Below are 17,663 nucleotides of genomic sequence, written 5' to 3'. Positions count from 1 at the left end.
CAAAGGGAATGCAGACTTTACGTGGAGAATCACAGTGCCTGCGTTGACTGAACTTTCTTCCAGCGAATGACACATAGCACATACTGGTGTGTGAATAACTTGGGAAGTTCCAGGAACTGCTCCAGATGAGGATGACAAGGATGATAACTCTCCGAAGAGAGAGCCACTCGAGGGGTGATTCGACTGTGAAATCATCTTAAGTGGAGTTCCATTGCGTGGATCTAATCTAAAGATGTTTTGCTCTGGGGTGGGGATAGTGTAGCTATGTACATACATATGTAATAGTATGTACGAGTGCGTACGAGTATTCCACATTCAACATTCCGTATCGATCGATAAGGAAATCAACCTGCCTGTCACACTCTGTCTCTCTTTTTCTTACCATCTTATCGCACTATCGAAATGAAATAAAAATTATTGAGGTGCTGCACAGCCACAATGAGAGTAGTAGACGGCGACGCAGCAATTCCACTTCGATTGATTACATTTTACCATTCTGGCCAATTACGTCTATGGACTGGCCTAAAACCCTGAACCCCTTTCGAGATCTGCATACATATATATAATATAAATATACTTCTGGGGGTGCACGTGGATAAACCTGATAAGCCGATCTAAATACACTGAAATTGAGGAGGAACGTGAGACGCTTCCTACGCGTCACAACTTGTATACTCGGTACTCAGTTAGTAAATACTTTTGTATGCCTCCCAAAGAGCCACACACACGAGGCAGGGTACTCTTCGAGAACCGGGTATAAAAAGATCTATTATATTGGGTTAAAAAATATAATTTCCATCGATCATATCCGGGATTCAAACCCGTGGTGGGGGTACAGACCAAATTCCAATTGAGTTGGTTCGGCACTTCGGAGTGTAGTATTTCTCTCAGTGTGGGTGCACTATCTATATCTGTCACGTTTTTTCCTGTCACCCTCTGCCTCCCGCTTCCGTTGACTTGGGAGTTCCCAAATGGCGGGAGGCCCTCCACTTTTTGCCTATTTATGGGCATGTTTTTCGATCCGCTTCGTTTGTTTCTTATCGCTCATTCGGGCCCGCTTCTCCTTTCTTCTGTTGTGTTCATGGCCAGGGGAAGTGACAAAGATTCTATTAGCAATCGATGGATGATGGTCTCTGGGCTGTGAGTAACTGAGAATGGAAATCGGAATCATGATTCCCTCCGCGTACTGGGAACCGGAATTTTTGATTAAAATAAACAGGCATTCATTTATTAGATATTGTTCAATTGAAAATGTTCATGTTAGTCCTGTTTCGGGGGTTCTGTTCGTGTCCCACTTGGCAGATTTGAGGTCGGATGCGGATGGGTAACTAGCATTCACAGCAAGCCCACCTTTAAATGTCTCCAAGTTTTCAAAATAAAATATGTAAAAATGCTTTCGTATCAAAATTCATGTCTGATCCTGGGCCTCTATCCTTCCAGAACAACAACTCCAGCAGCAGCAGCAGCAGCAGAAGCGTCGTCGCTTCCATCCGCTTCGTAACCTGCGCCGCATCTTCCGGCGTCGCACCATCAACAGCTCTGCGGACAGCCCGACAGCTAGCCAATCCCCAACTACACCCGGTCCAGGTCCTGGCTCCTGCAACACCCTGCCGCCGCCGGTCAGCAGCTCCAGCGAAAAGAATCTGCGCAGCGTGACCGCTCCAGCGTCTTCGGCCATCGCCTCCTCGCCGACTTCACCGCAGAACCACCAGTCGCTGGGCGAGAGCTACCAGACGCAGTCGCTGCCCAAGTCCAAGTCCTACGGATCGCACCGCGATGAACTGCTGAGCGTGCTCCTGGGCAAGAAGAGGGCCAGCAAACAGGCGCAACACAGCGACCAGCAGCAGCAGCAGCAGCAGCAGCAACAGTTCCCGGCGGACGCCATGTACCAGACACATCGCCAGCAGATGGGCGTCGGCGTGGCCGTCTTTCCCGAGACCCGTAGTCTGAGCCGCAGCAGCTACTTCTCAGAGCAGCGGCACCAGCAGAGGCACCTGCGAAGCGTCGGCGACTCCTCACAGGAATTGGGCGTGGAGCGGGAGGGCAACAGCAACGCCAGCACTGATAGTGGTGGCGCCACCGCCGACATCTCCGATAGCCAGCGCAGCCTCAGCGAGGGCCGCCTCCTAGATGTCGATGGGTGAGTTCCATCCCACCGCTGTCCAATGCGAGATTGTCTAATATCATCTGATGTTCTTCCTCTCTTTTCAGGGACTACTCTCGTGAGACTCTTTCGCAGTCCCACGACAGCGTCTTCTCCGAATCGGCGACGGCCAGCAGCCTGTCGATTGTCCTGAAGGTGAGTCTTTTGGATACTTTTCACTATTTCCCATCGATATGACCAACAAAGTGTATTGTTCACTTGGGGAATCCTCATGGGATTATTTGTTTTGCTTTTGTTGGCATTGTTTTTGCTGTTGTTGTTGCTGTGGTGCAATCAATGTGAATTGATTTTAATCAAATTCAATTGGTGCTTTTGTTGGCATTCCACCAGTATGTATCAGCAGTTGTAATGACCAAATCTCCAGCAGTGGCCATTGACTTTGGCTCCCATTCGATCGATTCACTCCTTTGTTCTGTTCGTTGGAATGCTGATGAAATGCCAGGCCATGGAAAAGAGTTTACAACTCTGCAAAACTGATTAGCTGCATTATCTGGAGACTCAAATAATGAAATTCATTTTGGGGGAGCTTTCAGGCGAAATGAGATCAGTGAACTCCACTGATACTGCGGAAGAGGGGAAGCAGGGTGAGCCTTATATCCCCTCCTCGAATCCACTCTCACCCCCACTGATACATTACATTTCCCTCGATTCGCAATCCATTTGCCATTTGCTCCACGAGTATTTAGGCCTAGTAAATTTTGGAAATTTTCTGTGTGGCAGGAAAGACCGAAATGCAATGGTCTTGCCACAAGCGTTACCTAATAAACTGAACGAACCAACATTATCATATGCTGGCTGAGTTTTTTGGTAGACTGGTCTGCAGAGGCAGAGTGAAAGAGGGAAAGAGGAAAAGGCACGCGTCGAGGCGCAACTGGAAACCGAAGAAACCACCAACCCCACCATGACTGCAGCGTGTGTACTCGTACTCGTAGTGCAATTGCAATTGCAGTAAACCATCCCATACATCCCATCGTACCACCATCCCATCTCCCCACCCCGCTCTGCGCGTGGCAATTTGCGGCTTCTTCCTCTTATGTTGCTTCTATTGCTTCTCCGGTTTCTGGACAAACGAGTTGCCAGTCCGATGGTCGCTTGGTCGCTTGGTCGCTAGGCCGCCTGGACGCCTGGCCGCTTCTTGTTATTCCACTTTTTTCCACTTGGCTCCACTCGCTCTCCACCGTCCCGTCCCGCACCGTGCCAAGCCACCCGCTGCACCCCCTGGCAGCTTATTTGCCAACCTGGTTAGCAAATAAATCGCATTTCTTTCTGTTTCTATGCTATTGAACTCCTGCAAAGCTTTCCGCTAAATCAGTTTGCATCGAGCCATTTGCCAGTGAAGACGAAGACAAAGGCAGCGCGCAATTCGCAGTTCTCGCTCCGATCCCATACGATCCGGTCCGGTCCGATCCGCTCCAGTCCGGTCCGTTCCGGTCCTATCCGCGACATATGTCCAGTCCAGCCCAGTGAAGAGTTCCCAAAATACAGAAAAATAAAAAAGTGTTGGCTTCGTTCTACCGGTACTGCGGGGACGCTTTGGCTGCCCGTCCATACATTTGTTACTGCGATTCCTGAAAACCAGATCTAGTCATTGGGGATTCAAGTTTGAACGGGCGGAAATAATAATACTAATAATAATAGTGTACAATTCCTCTAAGAAATCTATTATTAGAAAGCAAGAACAGAAAGTCTTTCCTCCTGGACTGTACTTATCCTTCCACATCCATCCTTCCCCACCCGCTGCGGGACTGGCCAGCTTGCCTTTGAAAAGCTGAAGAGCAGCCCGCGGAGCGAGCATACATATGTTCGTATGTTTGTACATCCATGGGTCTATAAATATTTACCAGTGGCAGATCTGTCCCAGACAAGACTCTGCTGCAACCAGTTTGCTGAATTAATTGTGGAAAACAGAAAGAGAAAAACATCTAGTCGATGGCCATAATGGGAGAGATAAGTGACAATGCAGGCACACTCAGGGAGGAGGAGGAGAGGGACAAGGGGAGGGTGGAGGAGCCATTAGCTTGGACGACATGGAATGACAGCGATATGGTAACACGGTAACACGCATCGGCAATGACTGGGGCCAACCGCTCAGGAGCCATCAGAGCCGTCATCAGTCTGTCTCCATCTCGCATCGGGTGGATGAGCGAAGACTTTTCACACGCTTCTCTCCAATTAACCAACACGGAGGGAAAACGAGGAGATGGGAGAAGCCGGCCCGATGCTCAGACTTACTTCCTGGCCCCCATTGGCCCCCTGTCTCGCCTGGCCAGCCGAAACCGATACCCGAATTTGTATTTGTTGCGGCCTACGTTCATTGCAGTCTAAAATGAGATCTGTGACATTTCCCGTCTGGCTGGTGGGCTGCGTTAAGCATTGCATAAGGTCCTCAGTGGACTTGCCCGTATGCATAGCTCATTGATCATAGATTTCCGTGTCCATTAGGCAGCCACGGGATCTGGATATCCCAATGGCAATCAGCAGCCGGCGTTTTGCAGCATCCGCATAAAGCTTTTAGTTGCATTTCTTCGCACGCTGTGCCCATCACTCTGAATTCTCAAGTTCAGCAAAAATGCGGCCCATGTTCATACATTGTATGTGTGTATGTACATATGTATGTATTTGTTGGCCACTTCTGTCGGCCCACTTCACGAGCCGCACATTCCTCTCACTCTCCGCTCCGCTCCGACGGATGCGGAGAAATCCATTAGGAGATACATTAGTGTACACTTTATTGAAGTTACAACTTGTGGACAGCCTGTTAATGAAAAGGGTTGGAATCTTAGTCGGAATTTGCTCATTTCTCGCCTATACCATGACAACTTAAGGTATGTAGGAGAGTATGTTCCGTGTAGGAGAGGTAGACTTTCGTGTAGATTGGAGGTTTGGATCAGTTAGGGTCAAGGTCAAGCCTTGTCAAGCATTCGGCGATCCAAAGCGGATGCCCATGCCCCCACCTGGCTGGGAATATACCGTTTATTCCACTTACTACCCGCGGCTGTTGCCATTTGTTGGATACCTGAAATGCAGCTCGGACAGCGAAATGATGCAATTGCATTAATTCAAAGCGATTGCCTGCCTGCCTCTACTCCCACTTGGCCAACTGTTGTTCCCATTCTCTCTCTCTCTCTCTGTCTCTCTCTGCCCCTGCCACAGCCACATGCCATAGGAGCACAGATTGAGGCGAGGTGCTGTGGTAATCAATGCTGGCTTGTTGGCTTGTGTGTGGCCATGTTTGGAGCCACTGGCCACTCCCCCGTTCCACCACTCTTCCACCCAGACCAGTGGCCCACTCAGCAAGTGTGCCAATAAATCAGTGAACGTGACGGGGACGGGGACGTGGACTGGTCTGGTCTGGTCAGTGATTTGCACTGTGTTCGCATTCGGATTAGTCACCCTGGCAGCAGGTAGCACATGCAACGATAAGGAGTTGCGGAAGGATCTAATCTGGCTACCTGTGAGAGACGCGGATAATTCCCCGAATGTTATCGGACAGAACAGATGTGCAGGAATTGAGCCTGGAATGAGTACTGGGTAGAAGACACTTGAAGCACACCAAGAGGCTAAGATACAGGAATAGAAATGTACAAATCTCTCAGAGCACATTGAACTCGGAGAGACAGCCTCGCACATCCTCCCATCCACCCATCCACCCATCTACCCATCCACTCATCTACCCGCTGCATATCCATCAGAACCTCTCCTTCATTTATGCATCTGAATGCAATTGATGGACGAGGTCTTTAACCTGAACCAGCCCGGCACTTAATCCACGTACAACGAGGAGCCAGGCCAGCCTCAGCTCCCAAAAATAGAACCTTGCCTAGAGCAAGCAGATGGTGGCGTCACGTCAAGACACACCACGCGCCCGGACAGTTCAGTCCGCTCTATCGGGTGTGCACTGTATGTGCATTCGAAAGAGATCGGGGAATGTTTACTCTGGCCTCTGCATCTGTTTATGCCCCTGGGTACTCTGGGTACCCTTGAAATGCAACACAAAGATTTCCAGTGCCTGCCTCGCAGTCAATTATGTTCGACTAGGTAAAAACTCCACCATGTGCGCCGCCATTTCCATTTCCATTTCAATTTCACTCTCGTTTCACTCGTCGAGGGCGCTACACCACATCTGCCCTGCCCTGCTCTGCTCTACTCTACTCCGACTCGAGAGCATTTTCAGTTGCACATTGCACTTGGATGTGCGCACACATCTCTGTTGCCCAGTCTCTGTGCCAGTGGAAAGTGAAATCATTGGGATCGCGTGCCTCCACCGCAGACAGACAACAATAGCCCTTGTTAGTGCGCCGTTGATTAGACCCGAGACACGAGACCCGAGATCCGAGATGGTAGCCGGAAGCGCGGGCTCCCTCAAAGTGCAGGCCAATCCATTCAAGGTCTCGTTTACGGTAAGAGTTGGGGCCGGGACTGTTCAGGAATCGCAGGGACATGTATGAGTTCATATGTACAGCGCCACAGTTTCCGCGTTAATCGAAACGAGCATCCTCACAGTCTTTCGCAGCCTCGAGCCCGCATCGAGGCTCTCGAAATGATCGACTTCAAACAGAACCCCTTCAAGATGAGGCTGAGCGGCTCTAGCATCGGCGAGAGTCGTCTCGGCCGCAGCTGTCTACGCGCCCGTTTCGCGTTCCGGTGGAAGAGCTGGGTAACAGCCGGGCCCCCACCCCATCTCGCATCCAGAGTACCAGTGCTAATCCGTTCCACATTTCTGTTTGCTTTCCATTCAAGGCGGAGCTCACAGACGTTCTGCGCAAGCGACGCAATCGACCCGATGCCTCCGACGAAGATCTGGGCCTGCCCCGCAGTCCGGCATCGCCGCAGAGACGAGTGGCGGGAGGCCAGAGCCAGAGCCGCGGTGCCGCCCCAGGTCACAGTCAGCTCCGTGGACACAGCCAAAGCGAGGTGTCCTCGTTGAGTCTTCAGAGCGTGAACAGCGCCGAAGAAACGGAGGACAGCCAGAGTAACGGCCACAGTCACAGCCACAGCCAGAGCCAGAGCCAGAGCCACAGGTACCACTCGCGGGTGTCGACCAGCTCCTCCGTCTCGATGGGCTCGGACATACTGCGCCCGCACCACGAGGACGAGGTGGATGCGGTCGGCACGGAGCGCCACCGGCTGTCCCATGCGGCGGCCAAGCACAAGATGGCCATCAGACCCGCCAAGAAGAAGGGGCCCAGCAGACAACACCGCAGGACCTTGGAGGTGAGTGAAGGCAGCAGATGTCCAAGATTGATAACTGACTCCTCCCCGTGTCCGCAGTCCTCCATACCTGAAGCCAACGAGGATTTGCAGAAGACGTGCCCGGCACTGAGGGCAGTCCGTGGTAAGTGAATCCCAGCACTTTTCAGAGTTCCCAGCTTATCTGTATCCTCCTCCCATTTTCCCTCAGATGCTGACCTCAAGAGCAGGACGCGATCTCTGCCACCCAAGGCGTTGCCTGCCATTGTCTCCAGTCCCAGTCCCAGCACCACAACCATAACGGCCGCCAACTGTAGCTCCAGCTCCAGCTCCAGCTCTAGTTCCATCACGACGAAGCGGACCAAAACCATCGAGCAGGCGACAAGAACGACCACGTCTTCCAGCACGTCGCAGATCTTTGGACTGCGATCACCCACCACGACCACCGCTACCACCATCAACAAGGCGAACACCGTGCTCGAGAGTCGGGGCGAGTCCTCCACGGACGGTGACGATGCCCTGGCTGCCAGCGAGAGCGCTGAGAGCGGACTCCTGAGGCGACTTATCCACAGGAACTCAAAGCGCAGCATTGCCCGGGCTAACGATGGCCTCGAGGATACCGACTCCAGCCAGAGCGTGGCCAAGAAGCTTCAGATATCCAGCTCCTGCCTGGATGCGGCCTTCCGGGAGTCACTGCCGATACCGGACAAGTCGCGCACCGCAACCTCCCACCAACAACACGTGGAGCATGTCCAGGAGACCCGCCAGATGATCAAGCGTGAAATCCACAACGAGGCCAGTCACAGTCACGGCCACGGGCGCAACGCCATAGTCAGCGACTTAGGGGTAGGGATCGGGCTCGGGCTCGGTACTACTGCCCAGCCGCAGATGGCTTCCAAACCCAAGTCGGGACCAGCGGCTCGCCAACGCTACATCCCTCAAGAGCTTGGAGCCAGCGCGCCCGCCGCCACTCTGAGTAGCAGCCACTCGAACGACGTGACCAATCTACTGTCAAAGAGCACCCGGGGCAACGACACCTTTCAATCCACAACCCTGGTGCGCGAGCAGCAGGTCAAGGCCGAGACCACGGATCGAGCGCACTTCGAACGAAAGCCACGGATCGTGGGCCTCAGCGCCTTCCAGCAGAAGCTGTCACGCTCCAGTGACTCGATGGGGCACAACTCCAGCTCCTCGAACTCGCTGGAGACCAGCACGGACGAGCCCTCGCCGCTGTACTACGAGGAGAAGCAGCGCAAGACGGTGGAGAAGTCGCGCAGTTTCCGCAACTACCAGGAGGAGCGCGAGTCCGTGGTCGAGTCCACGGTCGTGCACAACCACATGCCCAGTCTGCCCGATCTCTCGATCAGCTTCCGCCTGCCCTCCTACTACAAGCAGCCCTCGCCCCGCTCTCCGCCGCAGTCCCCGCGCTCCCCCCTCTCGCCGAACACCAAGTGCGTGTCCCTGGGATTTGAGATCAACGACAACAAGCTGCTGCAGGGGCGCGCTGAGTCTGCGGGCCAGTTGCCGGCGCTGGCAAAGATCTCGCCGCAACGGAGCAACAAGCTCCTTGTCCAGTCCAGCCCCGGTCCAGCCAACATCTCCCAGATAGAGCAGAACATCGACATGATCGTCAAGTCGCCGCTGGTGAGTGTCCTGCGCAAGTCGGCAGCAGCAACGGTCAGCGAGCAGCTACCCGTGGAGCAGACCGCTCCAACGGCCAAACTGCAGCCGGAGCGCCCAAAGCTACTGGATCTCGGAAAGAAGAACATGACCAGCACAGCCATGGCCATCTGCAGTCCCAGCCCGGCCAGCCCTCTGAGCAAGAGTGCCAAGCTCTCGCACAGTCCGCCCAGAACTCCGGCCAAGAGCAGCTCCAGCAACCACAGCAACAATAACAACAGCTGTGGGAGCAGCCGTCGCAACTCGAGCAACGTGGAGAGTCCCGCGGAGCCGGAGTTTATGAAGATTCAGCTGAACCGCGTGGATCAGGCGAGCCTGCACAAAAAGTGCAACCACCTGGTTCTGGCCAAGAACCTGAAATCGCCCAGCGAGCGAAGCCAGAGCAACGATGACCTCAGCTCGAGGCGGAGCAGTGGGGCCAGCGTGGAGGTCGTGGAGCAGACGGGGATACCCGTGGGTCCTAGCGCGGTTCCACTCAACCTTAGGCAGGCCCTGGAGCCGAATCTGGGCAGGCAGCTGCGATCTGTGAGCGCGTCCAGCGTGCGGACCAGCTTTGGCAGCAGCAGCGGCAGCAGCGAAGGCCTCTCGTCAGCGAACACGCCTGCTACGACACCCAGTACACCAAAGAGCAACGGCATCCCCGTTCCCAAGTTGGAGGCAGCACCGAGGGAGCAGCGGAGCAGCCAGAAGGAGAGCAAGGTAAACCGCCTCTCGCTGGAGGAGCGCAAGCGACTGTTCCTCAACGAGGAGAGAACGGAACGGCCTGCAGTGGAGCAGCGGAAGCAGTCAGTTGGCAAGGCGGAGACGCCGCCGGCAGTGAGTGCTCCAGCTCCTGCCACTCCGCCGAAGACACCGGAGCTGACCGAAGTCAATGGCAATGCCAATCCCGTGGTGCTGCGCAAGAAGTCCTTTGCTAGCTGCAATGGCAACCCCTCGCCAAACAAGGACGACCCCACGCCGGAACTGATGAAAGTGTTTGCCCGCCGTTCGCTCAAGGTGAAAGATGAGGAGGTGGTAGCCCCTTCCCAGTCAGTGTCCAAGAAGATATCAGCGCCCAGTGGCAGCCAGAGTGTGGACAGTGACAAGGAGAACCAGTCCAACAGCGAGGAGAAGCTGGACAAACTGTCGCCCAAGTACGAGGCGCAGATCAGCGGGGAGTTTACCAAGACAGCCTCCCAACATCCCAGCAACAACCGGAACTCGGTGGACTTCCGGAATCTCAACACAAGCAGCAACCACAACAATAACAACATCAGCAGTAATCTGCAGAAGGCGGTCAATGGACAGCAGTCGGTGGTTACCTACCTACCCCCCATCAAGGTCAGCAATGGTGTCCGGAACAGCCTGACCAGCAACACCAACAGCAACAGCAACAGCAACAACAATGGAGGCGCCAAGCCCGCGAGCGATCGCATGTCCTTGCAAATGAAACAGACTACCCCATCGACAGGATCAGTTCCGGCGGTGCCACAGGCAACTCCACCCACAACAGGGTCAGTGACGCAAGCCACAGGTGCCATGTCCATGTCTGGCAAGCCAATCGAGCGATCCGCGACAGTGGGCGAGTTCAAGGGCATCCATCAGCGCCGTGCCGAGTGGGAGCAGCGCGCCAAGGAGGCCCTCAAGTAGGAATGCTCTCTATAGACATGAAGGAATCAACTAAAAATATAAATAGAATAATCAAATTATGACTACTCGTAGTATAACCATAAAACTTATACCCTAAAACTGTAAAAAGGAGGACCACAGATCCAAGTTACGGGAGCTGCGACCCGAATACACTCAAGCGTCCATCCAGAGAATCTTGCAGCGTACTCGGGTTCCGCTCCCGCATCACATTAGTAAATAGTAACCATATATCGATCTTCAACAAGTGACTAGCGTATACTTATTTATAGTTTTTCTGCATGTTACGTAGTGTTAAAAACAAACATAAGCTTTGCACTCCACCATGTCATCAACTGTAAGGAGACTCCGATCACACTCACAGATTAGCAGGGAGCGTACGAGTATGATATTCGAATTAACTAAGCTAGTTTTGGATTGCTGCAACTGAAAGATTATACATATTATATAGATTAGATATTATTTTGCAACACGGACATTTTCACGGTCGTCCTGATATGTACGTCAGTTAGGATTTCAAAATTTTGTAACTTAGTAAATATAATAATAATAATGGCACACCAGTAAATATACATACATATGTACGTATATCTAAATATATAACAAATGTACATACATACAAACAATAATAGCGATCTAATAAATATCCAAGGATGCAACAACTTGACTTATATTCGTGAATCTGTTTCTATGTATGTTGGAAGAATGTTATGCCGTATACAAGCATGATTCTACCATATCTTTACCCTTGCGCCGCCACAAGATCGACTACATCTGTGTTCTAAGTAAAGAAAATATTTCACATGTCATCAACTGTAAGGAGACTCCAATCACACTCACAGATTAGCAGGGAGCGTACGAGTATGATATTCGAATTAACTAAGCTAGTTTTGGATTGCTGCAACTGAAGGATTATTCATATTATATAGATTAGATATTATTTTGCAATACGGACATTTTCACGGTCGTCCTGATATGTGTGTCTTCATGCTCTTGCCGTAAAAATTAATATTTCTGCTCTTGAAGTCTTCAACTACAGATTGTGGAATAATATATTCGATTTGTGGTCGAAGTAATGTGCGTAACGCACCGAAGAAAACGTTTCCGACCCCATAAGGTATATACATATATTCTTGATCAGCCGTCCGTGTTGCTTGTCGCCTAGATCTCAGAGACTAGAGCTTTCAACATTTCGACCCGCCCCCTCCACTATAACAAATAACGAAAATCTGTGACATCCCCAGAACTGTAGAGAATGTAGAAATCCATCACGTTCCCGGAGTAGGATCCTTATTGATATTATCGGATCATTATTTTATCCAAAATGAAGAGTTTACATTGTCCCCCGCTCTGCCTCTTGCAGTGGACGTCCTGTTGCGGGGGAGAACCACGGCGTTTTGGTGTATGACGTACATATGTACATGACCTATGGTGTATATGTAGATGACGCATGTAGAAAAAAATTTATAATGTAAAATTTGATATTCGTATTCGGTCGTATATTGTACATACTTATGAATATGTATCACTTGACTGGGTTGTGTATTTGATAGTCTCACAACGTTCCTCCTCTTTTTTTCTTGATTTCGCACTGAATTTACTTTTTCGTACATTTTTAACTTTTTGGGTAAATAAAACACTACATAATGTATAAAACCTTCCAGACTCATTTACGTTTTAATTTTCTCTCTATGAAAATTGGAAAAATAATATGAAATAATTAATGAATTTTTTCTTATCTGTGGCTCCAATACATTTTTTAATCCTATCTCAAAGAAATTTTGCAGTTTATGGTTCCCATGAATAGGGATCGGTGCCATGATTAAACACAGAAAAATAATATGAACAATATAATATAATATATTGAAAAGAGGGTGTGCAAATGTTTATGCTCCTTAGAGTTGACGAGCAACAGTGACGTCACATTCCCATCAAAGTTACTTTTTAATGCTTTGACCTGATTTTTTTATTAGTCCAATAAAAAGGAGTCCCGAAAACTAGCCAATCTTGTAAAAAATTAATACATCATTCAGATAAAATTATATGTTCAGGGCTCTCAATCTTAGCAAGCTAGCAATAAAAAGCAAAATAAATTCCAAGAAAATGATTTCTTGTCATGGACAGAAATCGATTAACCCATTGTTGCACAGTGCATATTATGAATTTACTCACGAAAGTGATGAAACCTGCGATTTTGTACGCAATTTAGTTGAAATAAATATGGGCAAGAGAGGAAGATAATTTGCTTGTTATTATTTTCCGCTTCTTACCGCAAATGGTTCACCTGTTCAACTAATGCGGGGCTAAGTGGGTTAAGTTATTTCTATCGATAAGTCCGCGGTCCGTCACACTGGTTGTAATATGCAATTGTTCATATAATCTAAAATAGCCCCCGAAAATGCTGCTGGCACTACGTGTGCAGGGCTCCAGGTTATCTCTGCGGACGGGTAGCTCCTGTCGAATCCGGTGCCTGGCCAGTAACGCTGTGGTTGAAAAAACTCCACCTCCTGCGCAGCCACAACTGGAGGTGAATGGGAGCACGTACGCCACCGACAGCTGGACGAATGTGACGCCCAAAATTCTGTCGTACCTGGGAGCCAATAAGCATCTGCAGAAAGACCATCCGCTGTCGATCATTCGCCAGCGCATTGTTAACTACTTTTATGGAGCCTACCGTAATCAGCGCGGGAATCCACTGTTTTCCATCTACGACAAACTGAATCCTGTGGTGACAGTGCAGCAGAACTTTGACAACCTCCTGATACCCAGCGACCATGTGAGTCGCCAGAAATCCGACTGCTACTACATTAACCAGCACCAGCTGCTCCGCGCTCACACCACGGCCCACCAGGTCGAAATGATCTCTGGTGGACTGGACAATTTCCTTGTTGTGGGGGAGGTGTATCGGCGCGATGAGATCGACAGCACCCACTACCCAGTCTTCCATCAGGCAGATGCAGTGCGACTAGTCACCAAGGACAAGCTCTTTGAGCGCAATCCCGGCCTGGAACTGTTCGAGGAGACTTGGACGGGCTCAGTAGCCGATCCGAAGCTGATTCTTCCTTCATCAAAGTGCATGGACCAGACGAAGCAGCCATGTCACACTCTGGAAGCGGTGAAACTGATGGAGCACGAGATGAAGCACGTCCTTGTGGGTCTGACGAAGGAATTGTTCGGTCCTCGCATCAAGTACCGCTGGGTAGAAACCTATTTCCCTTTTACGCAACCCTCCTGGGAGCTGGAGATCTTCTTCAAGAACAACTGGCTGGAGGTTCTTGGCTGTGGCATAATGCGCCACGAGATACTCCAACAGTCCGGCGTCCATCAGTCAATTGGCTATGCCTTTGGTGTCGGCCTCGAGCGTCTGGCTATGGTGCTCTTCGACATACCGGACATTCGCCTGTTCTGGTCCAACGACAGCGGCTTCCTTTCGCAGTTCAGCGAAAAGGATCTGCTTAATCTGCCAAAGTACAAACCCATCTCCCATTATCCTCAGTGCACAAACGACCTGTCCTTCTGGCTGCCCTCGGACGTGGAGGTCGATGCTGGCTTCTCGCCCAATGATTTCTACGATCTGGTCCGGACTGTGGCTGGCGACATTGTGGAACAGGTGAGTGCTTTTAAACCCGGACCAAAAACTACAGAGTAGCTGAACTTAACTCTACCTCCTCTTCAGATCAGCCTAGTGGACAAATTCAAGCATCCGAAGACGGGAAAGTCGAGCGTTTGCTTCCGCATTGTCTACCGCCATATGGAGCGCACCCTGACCCAGGCGGAAGTCAACGATATACACAAGCAGATAGCCAATGCCAGTGTGGAAAGTTTCAATGTCCAAATACGTTAGATCTAGTCCAATTCAGGTTCAATTTAAGCCAAAAAACAAAAAGAGTTCAAGTACCAAACAAAATAAGTGACATCGAGCTCTATTTCTGCACCCGTTTCATATGTTTCTGAAGCATTTAACATTCTGTTCGATCCATTCGTTGGCGCTCTTGAGCAACTTGGGATTATCGACAAACTCCTTTTGGGTGTGGGTACCATTTTTGGCATCTTCTCCGCCGCTTCGGACGAAGCCCGCCTCGTTTTTATTGAGGATTCCAACGGAGGCCATTTCGTGCATGTTCACCGACTTGTTCTCGCGAAAGTTTCGAATGCTTAGATGGTCGAGCAATGTGTCCAGGTCCTCGGCACTCGGTACACAATCCAAAAAGGTGCTAATGCTTTGCACAGTACCCGGCAGATCCTTCAGCATGTCCTCGTAACGCAGATAGAGAACGTTGCTCAAGTGGCTATGGTTCCGGGCTTCATTCACATGGCTATAGTATGGCAGCCAGGGATCTGCAAGAACCGTTTGATAGTCAAAATGTAATAAGACAAATATTGTGAAGGATCACGGACTCAATCCTCTCTGGAAGTAGCGCCAGTAGCGCTCAAAGTCCCCGATGTATCCTTGGGTGCGGAAGAGCCTGTTCAAGTGGTAATACGAGACTGCAACGTCCTTGGGATTGCGGGCAACGTAAACGATCTGAAATACATGTGTAGTTATATATTAAATTTTTGGTACAAGTTGTCCTGCTTCAACAAGGGTCGGACCTTGCATTTATTCTGCAGGACACTCGGCGGCAACAGGGAGAATGGAAAGTGCGTCTTGATGAAGCGTCGCTCGGAAGAAGGCACTTCACTAAGGACCTCGTATCCCGGCCGTGAAATTTTCTCAATAAATTCCGCGGCACCAGCTGACTGGTGGTTCTCCTCCAGAAGCTCTGCCTTGACCTGGCTGTGCATGAAGAGTGGAAACTCAAAGAAGGGGAAACGCTCGGTGAGAGGTCGCCGCTGGGCTTGCTCAAAGTCCAACCCATTGGCCAGCAGCCAGATGAGCTCCTGTGTCCAAGTGGTTCCCGATCTGGGCACAGTCACTATCCAGACGTCATTAGGTCGAGCCTCAAAGTTGTAATATTTATCCGCCTCGTCTTTGAATTTGACTGGAAAGAAGTAGCCCTCGCCTCCAACCTGAACAAAACCAGTCCGCTCGCCTGAAAGCCACGAACCAGGAATTACACCAGCCAACCAGATATGTACATATGTCAGAGACTACACACCTTTGAAGTACTCCAGCAGTTCGGCATTTGTCGACTCCTCCACATCGCGAATTTCGTGGGGAAATTTTAAATGCGACTTTTCCATTGCTCGCGCGACCAGTTGCCAGCGTTGACTGAGCAACTCACTGACTTTGGCACTGTGGGCTGGGAAATCGTCTTGACTTGACCCTACTTTCGGCTCGCAGAGAAAGTGAGAACTGGTTGGTCCGTAGTACTGCTTGGCTAAGCGTAATTTAAATACGACTGTACTTACCCTCAATGCCCTACCAAAGAGCATTCCCGAAGCACGCAATGCCTTGACTAACTTTTATTACTTGATTCAGATTATAAAGTGGACAGTCCACAGTGTAGCGTGCCGGTGGTCATACAATTATTACTATTGCAGCGAAGGGTATCTGAAGATTCGGGCCCTGCAGGTTCTCTTTGTTTTACTTAGCTTTTTATATTACTTGCTAGACAAGTTATGTTAACGCGGCGAATGCGCTGACCTGCTCTTGGAAAAGGTGTGGACCCAGATGAGCTAATGTAGATTTCAATCGCGGAATGTCGACTTAAACTTTATTAAAACAAATATGTACTTGGACCGTCCTTTCCTTTCAGGCTGGAACTTTGGTCAATTTATAGGCAAAGAATTTGGAATTTGAGCTTGGGGGCAGCTACACCTTCGGCTGCTCTTTCAGATGGTCCACCCCATCGAAGAGACTGAGGAGCTCCTGCTCCTTTCGTTTGATGCGTTCCTTGATGTCGGTGATGGACTCGGACTTGGGGACCTCACGGGTAAAGAAGTCGTCCATTGACTTGAAAACGTTCTGGTACTGATTGTCGTAACTGGCGTACATGACGGGTGGCGGCCTCTTCGGACTGCGCTTGGTGACGACGTGGCGCTCAGAGAACTCCTTCAGCTCGTCCAGGTGCTGTTCTTCCTGCAGCTCGTACGAGGCGAACCTGCGCGTCGACTGGCGTTCCAGCCGGGACTTAGCTTCGTGCCGCTCCCTTTCAATTTTCTCCATTAGTGGCTGGGAGGGGATCACTACCCTCAAGCCAGGAAGCGGGCCACGGCTGAGTATCTCCTGCTCGTTGGTCTGAACGCCTGCCTCTAGCAAGCGATTGGACAGATCTTCTGACGGCAGTTCGCCCTCCAGGCCAGGCTCGTCCTCCTCCAGATACTCGTCCAGGTTTATGGCAAAAGTTTCCTTCTTCAGGCGGAGGGCCTCACCTCCAGCCGCCTTCTTTGGTGGCCACAGGCGAGTTCGAGCCGCCTGCTTCGCCGACTCTGTCATTTCACGATCCTTCTTGGCCCAACCTCCTGTTGCAACAGTCTTGCTCTTGGCGCTCAACTTTTCCGACCTGTTCAGAGAGGCCGTCAGGGCAGCAGCGGCTCGCTCGCGCTGCTGCTTGACCGACTGTTGATTGCTGGATGCCCTTAAGGCCGAGGCAATGGTAGGACGCGCCAGGCGGGATGTGGTCCCTGTGGCTGCTGGGGAACCTCCTTCCAGACGATTTCCTTGCGTCTTCCAGGAACGCCCGTCAACGGAGCCTCCATCGCCCGCTCCGCAGTGAGCTGCCTTTCGTGCTCCTGCAGAGTGACCCGAAAGCGGCGCCGTCAACAAGGCCCTGGCCGAGCTATTTCCGGTGACTTGCGATGCATCCGTGATACGTCGATTATAGTTTGGGGATTGGGGGGCACCAGCACTACGCCCATTGGTCTTCCCAAAGGCATTCATCGCGTGTTTGGGAATCCGTACCTATGTATATGCTAGGGAGTAACGTACTGCTGAAGAATTTTTTGTTTGCTCGCACAATAATTTTCAATAAATTCTGAAAGTTGTTTCTTTATACTACTGATGTTGTTTGAACTGATAATGAAAAGTGTGTCGATATGTAGACGTTTCTCCCCCTTCAAA

At 50.8% G+C, this 17,663-nt stretch overlaps 4 protein-coding genes across 7 annotated transcripts in view; 2 read left to right on the top strand and 2 right to left on the bottom strand.

The window, feature by feature from the left end:
- The window catches only part of LOC117890121 (serine-rich adhesin for platelets), a 33,340-nt gene extending 22,393 nt beyond the window's left edge, over positions 1-10,947 (top strand). Inside the window, exons 2-7 of one of the 4 annotated variants that reach the window (XM_034794798.1) lie at positions 1,441-2,140; positions 2,212-2,299; positions 6,905-7,378; positions 7,436-7,499; positions 7,566-10,372; positions 10,406-10,947. In XM_034794798.1, coding sequence (XP_034650689.1) covers positions 1,441-2,140; positions 2,212-2,299; positions 6,905-7,378; positions 7,436-7,499; positions 7,566-10,372; positions 10,406-10,663 — 4,391 coding nt within the window. In that variant the 3' untranslated portion in view covers positions 10,664-10,947. Of the gene's footprint in view, positions 1-1,440; positions 2,141-2,211; positions 2,300-6,297; positions 6,565-6,664; positions 6,822-6,904; positions 7,379-7,435; positions 7,500-7,565 lie in introns of those variants that run through there. The other 3 variants (XM_034794799.1, XM_034794800.1, XM_034794801.1) reach the window with 3 other exon arrangements.
- On the bottom strand, positions 5,606-17,587 carry LOC117890129. Its single transcript, XM_034794816.1, has 2 exons — positions 16,420-17,587; positions 5,606-5,616 (listed from the first exon to the last, which is right to left on the bottom strand). Exons 1-2 carry the CDS (start codon positions 17,481-17,483, stop codon positions 5,613-5,615), a joined length of 1,068 nt encoding a protein of 355 aa, XP_034650707.1. The 5' UTR covers positions 17,484-17,587; the 3' UTR covers positions 5,606-5,612.
- On the top strand, positions 12,994-14,570 carry LOC117890127 (probable phenylalanine--tRNA ligase, mitochondrial). Its single transcript, XM_034794814.1, has 2 exons — positions 12,994-14,270; positions 14,337-14,570. The coding sequence occupies exons 1-2, from the start codon at positions 13,059-13,061 to the stop codon at positions 14,502-14,504; spliced, it is 1,380 nt and encodes a 459-aa protein (XP_034650705.1). The 5' UTR covers positions 12,994-13,058; the 3' UTR covers positions 14,505-14,570.
- On the bottom strand, positions 14,550-16,012 carry LOC117890128 (sulfotransferase 1C4). The gene is made up of 4 exons (XM_034794815.1): positions 15,760-16,012; positions 15,254-15,693; positions 15,059-15,185; positions 14,550-14,998 (listed from the first exon to the last, which is right to left on the bottom strand). Exons 1-4 carry the CDS (start codon positions 15,842-15,844, stop codon positions 14,601-14,603), a joined length of 1,050 nt encoding a protein of 349 aa, XP_034650706.1. The 5' UTR covers positions 15,845-16,012; the 3' UTR covers positions 14,550-14,600.
- Positions 17,588-17,663: the final 76 nt, after the last annotated feature.

Source organism: Drosophila subobscura, chromosome E, assembly GCF_008121235.1.
Source record: "Drosophila subobscura isolate 14011-0131.10 chromosome E, UCBerk_Dsub_1.0, whole genome shotgun sequence".
NCBI lineage: Eukaryota > Metazoa > Arthropoda > Insecta > Diptera > Drosophilidae > Drosophila > Drosophila subobscura.
Note: the sequence above shows the minus strand (reverse complement) of the source record. Positions and strands in the feature narration are given on the sequence as shown.

Coding starts and splice junctions, on each gene's coding strand:
- LOC117890127 (XM_034794814.1), top strand. CDS start 13,059: ATGCTGCTGGCACTACGTGTGCAGGGCTCCAGGTTATCTCTGCGGACG. Junction 14,271..14,336: donor CTGGCGACATTGTGGAACAG/GTGAGTGCTTTT, acceptor CCTCCTCTTCAG/ATCAGCCTAGTGGACAAATT.
- LOC117890129 (XM_034794816.1), bottom strand. CDS start 17,483: ATGAATGCCTTTGGGAAGACCAATGGGCGTAGTGCTGGTGCCCCCCAA.
- LOC117890128 (XM_034794815.1), bottom strand. CDS start 15,844: ATGGAAAAGTCGCATTTAAAATTTCCCCACGAAATTCGCGATGTGGAG. Junction 15,186..15,253: donor TCCTGCAGAATAAATGCAAG/GTCCGACCCTTG, acceptor CATGTATTTCAG/ATCGTTTACGTTGCCCGCAA. Junction 14,999..15,058: donor CTACTTCCAGAGAGGATTGA/GTCCGTGATCCT, acceptor CGGTTCTTGCAG/ATCCCTGGCTGCCATACTAT.